The 13,249-nt window shown below is 44.5% G+C and overlaps 1 protein-coding gene across 1 annotated transcript in view; it reads right to left on the minus strand.

The window, feature by feature from the left end:
* Positions 1-1,648: 1,648 nt before the first annotated feature.
* The window catches only part of COG3 (component of oligomeric golgi complex 3), a 24,870-nt gene continuing 13,269 nt past the window's right edge, over positions 1,649-13,249 (minus strand). The window contains exons 10-23 of the mRNA XM_070751462.1: positions 12,705-12,831; positions 11,997-12,088; positions 11,338-11,477; positions 10,543-10,703; positions 9,896-10,001; positions 9,282-9,409; positions 8,523-8,612; positions 8,174-8,294; positions 6,314-6,402; positions 5,541-5,675; positions 4,844-4,919; positions 3,788-3,915; positions 3,364-3,462; positions 1,649-3,189 (exon numbers count right to left, since the gene is read on the minus strand). Coding sequence (XP_070607563.1) covers positions 3,160-3,189; positions 3,364-3,462; positions 3,788-3,915; positions 4,844-4,919; positions 5,541-5,675; positions 6,314-6,402; positions 8,174-8,294; positions 8,523-8,612; positions 9,282-9,409; positions 9,896-10,001; positions 10,543-10,703; positions 11,338-11,477; positions 11,997-12,088; positions 12,705-12,831 — 1,522 coding nt within the window. The 3' untranslated portion in view covers positions 1,649-3,159. The remainder of the gene's footprint in view (positions 3,190-3,363; positions 3,463-3,787; positions 3,916-4,843; positions 4,920-5,540; positions 5,676-6,313; positions 6,403-8,173; positions 8,295-8,522; positions 8,613-9,281; positions 9,410-9,895; positions 10,002-10,542; positions 10,704-11,337; positions 11,478-11,996; positions 12,089-12,704; positions 12,832-13,249) is intronic.

Consider the following 13,249-nt stretch of genomic DNA (forward strand, 5'->3'; position numbering starts at 1 on the left):
CAAGGCCAAATATCAGCTGGTCAGCTATCAGCTGGTCAGCGTGCACATATGCACCAGAGCTGAAACCTGGCAAAGTCTCGTGTGCCTTCCGATATGGCTCCGTGTGCCACCTGTGGTACGCATGCCATAGGTTCGCCGTCATGGTCCTAAGCTCATTGTGTTGGGAGATTTCAGCTCTCTGGTGGGAAGGTTTGTTGTTATTATTATTATTATATTTCAGTTTTAAGAAAAGATGCTGCTTTGGATTGTGCTAAACTATTTCTGCAGCTCTCGGTGGCTTTAGAGGACGGGGTCTCTTGAGGGCTAGCCACCTTGCAAGGTCAAGTGGGATTTTAGATTTTGAGTTCTGCCACTTCCCTTTGCTTTGCGTATCCAGGTCAATTTCAGGAGCTCCAGAGAGGGTTTCCATAGCAATCGAGAGCCTTGAATGCCAAGTAAATTGGCTGCTGTTGGCAGAGGCCGAGCTCTGAACCGCAGCCACCCATCCTGCCTGCAGGGTTAGACACAATGGCCCGGTTACGTCAGTTCCCAGGATGACCTTTGGTGTGTGTGTGTGTATAAATTATTTTATTTTTCTCCACCTTAAAAATAAGCCGCCCCAAGTCCTCGGAGAGAGGTGGCATATAAATCCGATAAACAAATAAAATAATAAATAAAACATACATTGGTACAGAATATATAACCATCATCTAACAATATACATATCTAACATTTTAAAATCCAATACTGTACATCCTTAATGGAGCATCTTGTTTTTCTATACTCAATTAAATCTTCATAAATTCCTCTTTCCAACATTCCACATTTTAAACAAATCTGAATATTCAAAAGCTAAACAAAAACATTTTTAACAGCTTACAAAATCTCTCTAAATAAACTTTCTTAGCCTCGCCTAACACTCCAATGCTTAAACTGTTTTAACAAATAGCATTATTAATCCAATTAATATAAATAACTAATCTAAAACCATAAAACTGCCTCTGATTAGATCAGAGTTATTCAAACTTATTAATTTATGATGTGCATTGAATTTTAGCTCAGCTGTGGAGGTAGCTACTAGAATTACATGACAAGCAGCTTAACTTGCTCTCTCAACTGTGAGACACTGGCGAAGTATACACACCTATACACACACACACACACACTTTGCCAAGGACTTTTCAGGCTGCGGATGAATCTAGGCAGTTGCCAGGAGCCAACAAGGCATCAAACATACATGCACACATTTAAAAAAAAAAATCTTGGCTGCACCTTTATTTCAATGTATCCTCTTCTTGGAGGGCTCAGCTCTATTTACCACCTAAATCTCTCTAAAAGGCCCAACGTCTGAGATGTTCTGGCAACCTTTTCTATCCCTTCTTGCTTTTAATCACTTTTGACTACATGCACTTTCAATACAGAACTTGAAGGTTGTTGTTTTTTCCTTCCTTACATCAATTAAGCCTAAAGTCTGTGCGTTTTAAAAGGACCTGAAGAGAAGAGAACGGAGACGGCTATGCCGTGGAGAATATGTCTGCATTTGCAATTAAGACCTAAAAGGCTTCAACAAGTTTCCTGAAGAATATTGGATAAAACAAAACCCTTCCAGAATAACAAAGCAAACTTTAAAAAACAAAACAAAACCCGAGAACAAGATCACACAGAAAGATTGGAAAAATTATATACAGTTTATTTAGCTAACTATCTGTACAGGTTATGTATTTATTCTGTGATTTGGAAAGTCACTGAATAATAAAATAATGTTCATGTTTGTAATAGAAGATATGTTTTAGAATGTAAAGCATTTAAATAACCCACTTCCAACTTCTTTAAGATACAATATACTTATTCACAGTCTAGTTGGATGAAAATCTACTCAGATTCACAGCTGATATTGTACATGTGTTTTTCACTTAACTATGTGGATTAGAATAAAATCTGATGCCACTTATTTTGTAATGATTACAAACAACATTGATTTCGGCTCTTTAAAATTAATTTTTCTCTGTAAAGAATTGAAATATAAGATTTTAAAAACAGTATGGGTCTAAGATTAAACGGAGCAATTGAGAACAAAGTCTGGATTCTGCAAAACCTTTAGTATTTGAACTATTTTCTAAATACCAATATTTTAAACAGAAATGTATATAATCACACTTCATTTTAAAAGTATCTGGGTTCCCCAAACAATATAATTTTTTAAAAATCTTATTTGTAATGCCATATGTACTAGATGTAAAATGCAAACTTGACGACTTCTCCATGCCCAGCAGAAATGCACAACAATCCATGTGTAGAAAAGTCTTTTTGTAACTTCACGGCAACCAACACACTGCTCCAATTCAAGTAAAGATTTAATTATGGAAAAAAACGAGGAGAGTTTGCTTCTGTTTTTGTGGTAGATCTTGCAGATTTACCCTTCAATTACATACTCCATTCTCCCAATCTTTCCACATCACATTTTCCACACAATAATTTTAGTTCAGTCATAACCCATCAAACAGGAATTTACTACCATTGCACCATATTTTCTGCATAACCAGTAGACATAATTTTTAAGGCAAAGCAACCTATTTGCAAGGAATAAAAACAGCAGAATGTCAGCATTCGTCAGTATAAAGATTTAGGAGGAAAACCCCCCACTAGTGTCTCAAAGTAGATGACATGAAGTGCTATGCCTCTACCATAATCTGATGATATGGCATCCTCCACAAATTCACCGTCTCCACTTACAAAACTCGACAAAGTCTGATGATTTGTTGACATGTATGAATAATGTAATAGTGCTCATTATTGGCAACGTTACCAGGAATCTTGTGGGAGGGCTTGTACATACACTTTAAAGTGGTCCTGATGTTTGTGAATAAAAGGCATCCATTCTCCAAATTGGAGTTGTTCCACATTACTTTGAGGAAGTTGGAAAAGCAGCTCCATTTTCTGGATACCAAAACGGAGCAGAGGCGTTCAAGCCCCAGGCCTCTTTCCATCAAGGGAGCTGCCGCCCTTCTTGCGAACCTTTGGCAATGCCTCTGAATTTGCGCAACAGCAGCAATATCTCTTCACCTCCTTTGAGCGAGACGACAGGTGGGAGGCACAAAGGTGAAAGCCATTCAGACGGGGCCTCCAACCACCACGGATGGATGGTATGAAGCAGCGTTGGGCAGTTTGGCTGCCGGGTTATCACTTTGTTATCGACAAAAGGAGATTTACCTGAAAGACAAATGCATTTTGCCACTTCAGGAATTAAAATTACCCATGTCTCCCATCCAGCCTTTCTACATTCTCCCCATAAATTTTGTACCTAAAATTTTGCTCCCAAAATAATATTTTTTTAAAAAAAAGAAACTTTAAAAAAGACAAGGAAATAAACTGTTATTATCTAACCTGTTCAATTGATGGACACGCTATAATCTGGAGGTCTTCATTATTGAATTCCTCTTTCAAGACGGCGTGCAGCCTTTGAAATACTTGCTGGATATTGTTCTTGATGGAAAAGGGAAAATAAATCCTTGTGACTTGACTATCTTAAAGGCAACAGGTGCATGAATCCTGAGCTCCAAGGTTGGGCAACAGTCCTCCACCCAATCTTGCAGGCACCTAGAAGTCACCCTGTTCAGTTGTCTCATACACACACACACACACGCAGCCCCAGGGACTGAAGGGCCGGTCTGAACCATGGACTTTCACATGTGGGGACTTCAATTCCCAGGATCCCAGAGAAAAGTGCCCAGGGTGAGAACTCTGGCAGTGACCAGTGCAGTGATGGAGAGCAATGCAATGTATTGACACGTGACCCCCGAAGACTTACCCGGACCGGCTTGAACAAGATGAATTCGGTGTCCTTATTGGACAGGTAAAGCGACATGCTCTGTAAGGTTGAGGGCAGCTTTGTTTTTATTCTCTTGTAGGTGGATGACACCAAGTCATTGATCTTCACTGCAAGTAAAAGAGAGACACAAAGGGGCTGCAGACGGTTCCCTTCTCGGACAATCTCTCTCCTGCTCACTCCCTGTGTTTTACGAGGCTTTTCTCTCCACTGGCTACTCACTCATTTATTGGACTTATGTGCCGCCCCTCTCCGAGGACTCGGGGCGGCTCACAACTATGAAAACAACAATTGCAAGAGGCAAATTCAACTCAATTAAAAACTAAGCAAACAGTCACACCCATTCACACAGCAGCCATAAAAACATTTGTCAGTCTTCAGACTCTTGTGGAAGGCGAGGAGGGTGGAGGCAGTGTGGATCTCCTGGGGGAACCGATTCCAGAGGGTGCCCCCCCCCCACAGAGAAGGCCCTGCCAAGTGACATTGTCTAGTTGACGGGACCTGGAGGAGGCTGGGACTCATGTGGCAGAAAGTGGTCCCGCAAGTAATCTGCATAATTTATATACAAAACACTCCGAAATCAACAAGAAAGTAGGGGGTGATTACAAATAATTCTTGATTTATAGCTACAGTTTAGAGCCCCAAAATTCCAGTCGCAACAAGTTGTGATAGTTGCAAAGCCAGGAATCGGGTAGCCTGATTTAACCGGACATCACCTGTTTTTGCAGGTATAGTTAAGCAGACCCGTTGTTTTGTAACGGGGTCTCTTGTAATTTCAACAGGTGGCTAAGTCGATCCCCCCTGGGGGATGGCAGCTGAAAGGGACCACGCAGACTTTGAGAGGGGGCTCCGCTTCAAAATACAAAATCCATTTCTCCTTTTAATATTTGGCATAATTAAATGGAAAAGCCATTGCAGCTGATTGGGAGAGCAGTCAAGCCCATGGGTTGTAGCTGCTGAATAAAACGTGCAGCAGTGATTTTATTTCAAAAGTCTTGGAAATTAACACAGTTCACAGCCACTGTTGTAAAAAGCTACCTGGTTGTGCCCAAGGTTGCTGCGAGAGATTGTATTTCGGGCCACTCTGAGAAGCCACTGCAGTCAAGGCTGAAACCTGAAGGGAGGAAGGAGGAAAAGGACGTGAAATAGGTGTATAACACCCCCTTCCCTTGGCTCAAAAAAGCTTCTGAAGCCCCCAGGTGCTTTAACTGGGCCCCCAGCAGTGGACCTGCCCGTTCACAGGGGGCCCCTTTCTTAGGAAACAAAATAAAAGAACATCTAAATCCTATGTGAGATGTCATGTATGGATAATTAATATTTAAGAATTAGGAATTTTTTTAAAAAGGCAATTAGTATAATGGTTAAGAAATATTTCTGAAATAAATAAGATGTATGATAGTTGAAAAGAATTATTAAGGCTCAAATTAAATAGGTGAGTCAAAGCAATTGATGAGATGTAACAGCTAACAGTGTGGTAAATGTGAATAAGGACATTGAAAAATGCCACAGTGGGTCATCCAGGTGATAAAAGTAGAGGAGGGAGGCACTTGTTTGATGATATATACCAAAAGGACAATTATTGTATTGTACTGAATATCGGAGGTATGTGAAAAGTGTTTGTGTTTATGAGTGGAGAAAAATAAAAAAGAATTTACCTGTTAGAATAAAAGGACCAAATGTCCAGCCCAGAGAGGTCAAACCGATGATAGCCATGGATTTCTAGCACTTTCCATACCTTGGAGAGAAAGTCCTGCAGGGGCTCCACCAGCTGCTTGGTCTGCTGCTGAATGAACTGCTCACAGGCCAGCTTCAAGTGCCGGTCCACGTCCTTCTTGGAGTCAATGTAATGCTCCCTGATTTCTGGCGTGCCCTACACGGGGGACATGAGAATCTAAGAAGAGCCCTGCTGAATCAGGCCACAGCCCATCGAGTCCAGCCCTCTGTGTCCCACACAATGGCCCCCCAATTGTCTATGGGGATCTTGAGCAGAAAGAGAAGGCAAGACCCTCCCTTTCCCTGGACCCCCAACACATGGGACCCAAGGGAACCCTGCCTGCCTCCACCAACATAAGAAGCAGCACATGGACCTCCGTTTCAATCACCACCTATGATACACCTGACACCCTCTGTGAATCTGTCTCATCCTGCCTTGAAGCTCTCCAGGCTGACACCTGTCACAAACTCTTCTGGAAGGGAATCCCATCAACCAAGGACCCCCTGGGTGAAGAAATATCTCCCTTGATTTGTCCTCACTTTCTCACCTGTGAGCTTCACGGAGAGCCCCCTCGTCCTAGTATTGTGTGACAGAGAAAATGATTTCTCTCCACCCGCCTTTTCTATCCCATGCGTGATTTTATACCCTTCGATCAAGTCCCCCCTTCAACGCCCTCTTTCAAGGCTGAAGAGACCCAGGCGTTTCATAAGGGAGGGGCTCCATTCCCTTGAAGGCAGAGGGGTCTTCAGAATTCGCCATCCCCCCCCCCCCATTTGCACGAAGTTCCCTTTTACCTCCAGCAAGAAGCGTATGATGGCGTTGTTGCTGCTCAGCCGGAAGAACTGGGGGACGGTCATGGGGTTCAGGATTTTGAAGGCAGCATCTGAGGGAAGGGGAGGGTGTGGGGGGAGATTTGTGGAATGTTTTATTTGATGAATCCAAATTGAAGTCTCATCTCACACAGAAACCACACAGAGGCTTTTTCTACGCCTGGGAAGTATGTGATTTTGATGTTTTCTTAGCAGTATCCAGCCTGCTGATAATCCCAAAGGTGCTTTTGCTTTTCTTTTTATTTTTTTTTTAAATTAAAACAAAACACACATAAACAACACATACAACCCCCCCCCCCATACACACATTTGGGATAATTACATCCCAGTTTCTGTCAGAAGCTCAAACAGAGATATATACATTGACATTGTTTTGTTAACGTTTTTGTCTGCATATTGAGTTTACCTCTCTTTAAAAAAGGAGAAATAGGGGGGGAAATTCGCATTTTAATTAAAAAAAAATAAGCATAACAATTGTTGATCTTTTTGGACCTTCCATCTGACTTTACTTAGTTAACAATTCCTTTGTTTTAGCCCATTATAAAGTTTCTCCCATACCCTATAATAATCTGTGTGTGCTTTTCCAAGAGGATTTCCTTGTTCCTTCCTTGAAGACATTTTGCTTCTCATCCCAGGAGCTTCGTCAGCTCTGACTGAAGGGTTGGGGAATGGAAGGACTGACACTCCTTGCAGGCATCCGGTCATTTGCATTCTTTTATTTATTTACTTTTATTTTAGTTTATTGGATTTATAAGCCGCCCAATTCCTGATGGACGCTGGGCAGCATACACCATGAAACCATATGGAACAATAAAACCCCATCTAGGCCGGAGCAGAGGGCTACAGCCCCACGGCCCCAGGGATGCCGGCACACCCCTTCAGGCCACCTGGAGGTTTTATCTGTGTCCTGGGGTGGGGGTGTCACCCGAGCAGTGCCAGTGGGGGGGTAGGGAGCCTTCTGGGAACTGCTGTGGAGCTGGGCTTTCTGCAGGAGGTCTGGGGAGCCCTCTGGGAAGGGCACTCAAGCCCCTTTGGGGCAATCTGGGAACCTCCAGAGAGATTCAATCTATTGATACGTTTTCACTGAAATGCATTTTGTACCCAGTTTCTGACCCAACACACCCACTGTGGACAACAACCGAGGGCAGGAAGTCTGTATTTTTAGCCTCGCAACATTCTGTTAATGCAGCCTTATAATAAAGTGCATTTAGCTGATCTCGTCCTGCGTCCTGCCTGGCTTCTCACAAGGGTTGACCTTGATCAGGAGGAAGACCCTTGGCTGAAGGCTTTCTCATCCCTGCTGCATTTGTCATCCCTCAGGCACACATGAGCCTTGGTGGCGCAGTGAGTGCTGTTCTGCAGTTCAAATCCCACCACTGGCTCCAGGTGGACTCAGTCTCCCCTCCTTCCCGGGGGGGTGTGTGTGTGTCAAATGAGGACCCAGACTGTGGGGGGCGAGAGGCTGACTCTCTGGAAACAGCTTAGAGGGATGGAAAAGCACCGTGAAGCAGTAGATAAAATCTAAATGCTCTACCTACCTACCTACCTACCTACCCAATCCAATCAATCCAATCCAACCCAACCCAACCCAATCTATCCTATGTATCCATGGTATCTTTCTATCTATCTAGTTCAGCACTTCCAATCCCACCACCGGCTCCAGGTGGACTCAGCCTTCCGTCCTTCCCAGGGGGTGTGTGTCAAATGAGGACCCAGATTACTGGGGGCAAGAGGCTGACTCTCTGGAAACAGCTTAGAGAGGGCTGGAAAAGCAGTATACAAGCGGTATACAAGTCCAAGGGCTATTTCAACACAACCCAATACCTCTGGTTCTCTTCAGATCCAGTGAAATTTCCTTAATTGTGAATTCGGTGTGGAAGGGAGCAATTTGCTCACGGAGGATCAAAAGGTGCTTTATGAGAAAAAGCTGACCATCGATGGGAGTCTAAACGACAAGAGCAACATCAGGAGTCAAGGCCGGTGGACACAGAGCACTGACCTGCAACTGATACAAAATAAGCTGGGAGCAGTTTTGAGGACCCCCCAGAGTGACGGGAGGCAAACTGGACAGGCTCCGATTCACTGGAGCAAACCCCGTTGCCCCCCCCCCTCCCGCCATGGCCAGTGACTGCCCCTCCCCTCCTGCTGTGGACGGGCACTTATTATAACTGACCTTGTTTTTGGCAATGGAGTCTGCAGCCACCAGCAAGGACTGTATGCAGGCCGAAAGCGCCTCCTGCGACAACCCTTGGAAGACCGTTCCCTGCAGAAGGCGGAAAGGGCAGCCGTTCATAGTGGACACAGACCATACAGCGGCCACCCTCCCTTTACCTGGTGACCTGCGGTTTATTTACCCCAACCTACTCGGCAATAAATGGGAAAGATTTATGTTCCTGAATGAATGAATGATTGATTGAATGATTGATAATAATAACAACAACAACAACAATAATAATAATAAAGCAACAAACATGCCAAAATACTTTGGGACTTTCAAATTCAAACTGACAAGGTTTTGCTACACAATACACCAGATCTCATGATTGTGGGAAAGAAAGAAAGTGTGGATCATTGATGTCGCCATACCAGGTGACAGTGGAATTGATGAAAAACAGCAAGAAAAACGTAGCCGATATCAGGATCTTCAAACTGAACTGCAATGACTCTGGCACAACCAGCACAGGTGGCCCCCCCACACAAGGCCTCAGCTGGCATTTGGAAACAATAAACATGGACAAAACCAGGACCCGTCCGTTGCAAAAGGCATCACACGAAAATACATCACACAGTCCGAGACACTTGGGAAATGTTCAACTTGTGATATATTGTGATACAAAATCCAGCATTATCAACCCCATTTGCTGTGTGTTACTGGGTGATTTTTGTGAATAAAATAATAACAACAGCAACAACAATAACGTTAGCTGCTTACATCAATGCACCTGTAAAGCTTGGAGAGGCAGACCAGGGTCCTCCGCACAGTCGGGTACCACATCCCGTGGAGGTCGGCAGGAGACACGGAGTGATGGGCTCTGGGGCTACAAGGCTCCAGCCTCGGGTCTGCAAAGGAAGACGGAGGGAGGGCTTAGATCATTGTTCCCTCAAGCTTGGCAACCTGCAAGGGGGCTGGATTTCAACTCCTGGAGTCCCCCAGCCAGCCAGGCTCCTCCTCCAGGTGCTGAGATCGAGGGCTAGTTAGATAGCCAGGGGTCATCTCCCTACCGCACCCTAGGATGACATCTACTGTCCCGAGACAAGGCAAAAGGAAGCTCCTGCCCTTTTCTCCTGATCTCAAGACTGTTTTCAAAGCCTGTGGACGGAGGCACCGGGCTCTGGCAAGGCAAGGCAAGAACTGGTTGTTAAACCAAACAATGTCCAGGAAATGTCCAGCAGCCTAAAGTCACAACCGGTCTGGTCTTTCAAAGGCAGTGGCTTCTGTTAGTGTCCCTCCTGGGATTTCTAGACACTGAGGACCGGGTGTCCAAATACAATTATTAGCAGCCGACTTCTTCAAGGACACAACTTTGCACCGCTGCACATACCTACCAAGTTTCACCTCGCTGCAGCTGCCTGGATCTTCCGGGTTTGCAGCTGGCAAGGAAGCCTCGGCCGGCCACTTCTTCTCTTCCTCTTTCAAACTCTGGGCAATTTGCTGCCAGGAAAAAACCATAAAAGATGTTTGCTTTCTTTTATCACTTGTTACAGATGCTCTTTGTGCATCTATTTCTCCCTCTGTCCTCCGTCTCCACTTCACTCAACACAGAAGGACTCTCTAGAGTTAAAGACCTTTCTGCAAAAATAGCGCCTGGTGTGGCAGAACCGTGGACTGAAATTATACCGAATCTCATTAAGGGAATGTCATTTTTGTTCAACATCCATCAATACTGGCATGCCAGAAAGACAACCACCCAGAGTGGGGCATTTTGCTTAATGACCCACAACTGAAATTGCAGGGTTAATTGTAAGTCGAGGACTTCTTCTATGTTCACATGGGACAGAACTTTGTGCAATTTTCTTAGGAGCTTCTCAACCTAGTTTGATGCCCCAAATCCAGTGGCAGCATGGCAATGTTTCAGGCCTCCCTCTGTGGCCCCTTTGAAAGCACCAATGTCCCAGCTGCCTCCCCCAGGCTCACCCGACTTTTGTCGAGATGGCGCCTTGTTTTCCTTTGCAAACTTCTCCCCCCCCCTTACCTCCATCATCTCCAACTTGGCAGGGTAGGCCAGGTCCCCGGGGGCAGGCTTGTAGCCCAGGATATCCGTCTGAATGTAGATGTGGGTCCTGTACACCAGCCGCTCTTGAACATCCTCCAACATCTGCTTCACTCCAGCAGCAAAAGCACCCAGCTGTTTCGCTGTGGAGAAAATGAAAAGTTCACCTTTCTCCCAGTTACCCCCAAAACACACTAACTACCCTGGGGCTCTCTCAGCCTTGGCAACTCAAGGACCCAGAATTCTCCAGCCAGCCATGGAATTCATGCTGGCTGGGGAATTCTGGGAAGTGAAGTCCACAGGTCCTCAGAGTCGCCAAGGCTGAGAAACATTGTACTGATTCTACCCGGGTGAAAACGGCATTGTCCTAAAAGTTCCTGAATTCAGGATGGAGCTCTTGTTGCAAACGTCCTTCGCCTGCCCTTCTGTTTCATTGTCCAACTGGGGGACGATGTGCTGCCTCTGCACAGAATGGACAGACGTCCAAGAACAAAACCATAACAATTGTACTTGTATACATTTACCTAATAATGCTAGCTACTAATGTTAAGACCGGTGGTGGTGGGGTGTGTGTGTGTTTGCAGTCAGTTGTGTCAGGGGAATAAGTCAAGGGGTATAATTTTGAGTTTGGGTTCTAAGGAGCTTGGTGTTTAAGTGTGAAAGGTTGTTAAGTGATCAGCCACAAGTCAAGGACTACCTATGTACACACTATCCAGCCATGTTTAAAAGGTATGCTCTTGTTTTTTTAATTGTTCGATTCTTATTTGTTACGCTTACCGTTGTTTTGCACGTGGTCTTCTAACATTTCATTTTTAAGGATCCCGCAGAGTTCAGACAAAGTCTCCAAATGGATCACGTGGATGATCAGCGGCCTAAAGACGTCGTATAAAGACACGCATAGCTTTTCCAGGAGCTCACTAACAAAAGAGAAGAACACACACACCAAACGATCAGGAGCTTCAATCGAGGACCAGCCCTTTCCACCCAGGAATGAAACCCAATGGATCCAGATAACGGTGGATGAACAGAAACAGAGAAGATGGACGGCAGGAAAAGACCTCCTGGTCCATCCAGGCTGCCCTTCTACCATTTCCTGTATTTTTATCTTAGGATGAATCTATGTTTATCCCAGGCATGTTTGAATTCAGTTCCTGTGGATTTACCAACCACGTCTGCTGGAGGTTTGTTCCAAGCATCTACCACTCTTTCAGTGAAATAATATTTTCTCACGTGGCTTCTGATCTTTCCCCCAACTAACCTCAGATTGTGCCCCCTTATTCTTGGGTTCCCTTTCCTATTAAAGACACTTCCCTCCAGACTGTATGGGTTGAGCCCATGAAGTCTTTCCTGACCAGGCTAAATAAAACAGGCCATTTTTCTCCACACTACCTGTAGGGTTTCGTACAGTAAGAGAAAATATTGCACGGGTCACCTACTCCAGTTTGGGTGTTGGTTTTGTGAAGAACTCGTCAAAGAGCTGGTGTTCATCCTGGCACACATGGACCATGAAGGCACAGCCACTTCGGACCTGGAGTCAGTCATCAACAGATGGATGGTTAGCTCAAGACCTTGTCGGTCAGAATCCCTGATCCGGTTCCCCTCAGGCTGAGATGGCACCAAGGATTCCTGACCTGGCCGTGAGGAAGAGCTCGCTGCACACCCCGAAGCTATCCCACCACAGCTGCGCTAAATTCGCACTGCTGGCTCAGCCCTGGCTCCTCCTGTTTCTACTCTGCAAACCTTAGAATTTATGGGCTGGACTGTCCCCCAGTTTCAGTCAAGATATAAGTCACTGTTGCCACTCAGGTTGGGAAACACAGTTACTCAACTACACGCCACTCAGGTTTTCGTCAGCATGAAACAAATAAATTCTATCTCTCTTTGGGATCTTTCAAACCACAGTGAATTAAAAAGGTCTTGGCCTATGAGCAAATTGGACAAATAAAACCAAAGTTCCCTAGGCCAGTTTGATCTAAGAAAATTAAGAAAAAACAGGCTTGCTGCACAATAAAATTGAGAGAGAAGAAACACAACATATTTATGTGAGCAAAGTATTTTTCTATTACATTCAAAAGGAGCCAACATGTCATTAAAAAACAAAAATGCAAACAGGGAAAGATAAAACAGCAAAAATATGATTTTACCAGAGCACAATGATCTCTGTTGTTTCGATTCGTTAATTCTGTGACAGTGCTAGTGATGCTCGGCCCCAACAACTGTTCCCTCTGATTGAGGTAGCACTGGTGGATTTCACTCAATAGTTGCCGGTATCTAGGCAAAGGGGGGGGGGGGAGGAGAGAAATAACGCATCTCACTCATACCATTGTATATGCCTTTTGTTCCCTGCTAAGAATGAGCAGAAAAAACTGAATGACTTTTGGGGGCTAAAATTATGTAGCCAACCACCAACAAGCGACTGAGGCAACTTCAAGGTTGGGAATAATTTTAAAGGCCTTTCAGTGATGTTCTTTAAAAAAAACACAAACCCTGGAAATACACAGCCATCTATGCCCTCACCCACTTACAGAATGTGGCTTTGCTCAGTCACTTAAAAATAATCCCTTCCACAGAAACCACACAAAGATTCATCTTTAAAAACTAGCAAAATTTTCCTTGCTTCCGTTCCATTGTTAGAAGCAAAAGAAAGGAATATAAAGTTGGCTTTATTGATTGTGGCTAAAATATGGAA

This window comes from Erythrolamprus reginae, chromosome 4, assembly GCF_031021105.1.
Source record: "Erythrolamprus reginae isolate rEryReg1 chromosome 4, rEryReg1.hap1, whole genome shotgun sequence".
NCBI classification, from domain to species: domain Eukaryota; kingdom Metazoa; phylum Chordata; class Lepidosauria; order Squamata; family Dipsadidae; genus Erythrolamprus; species Erythrolamprus reginae.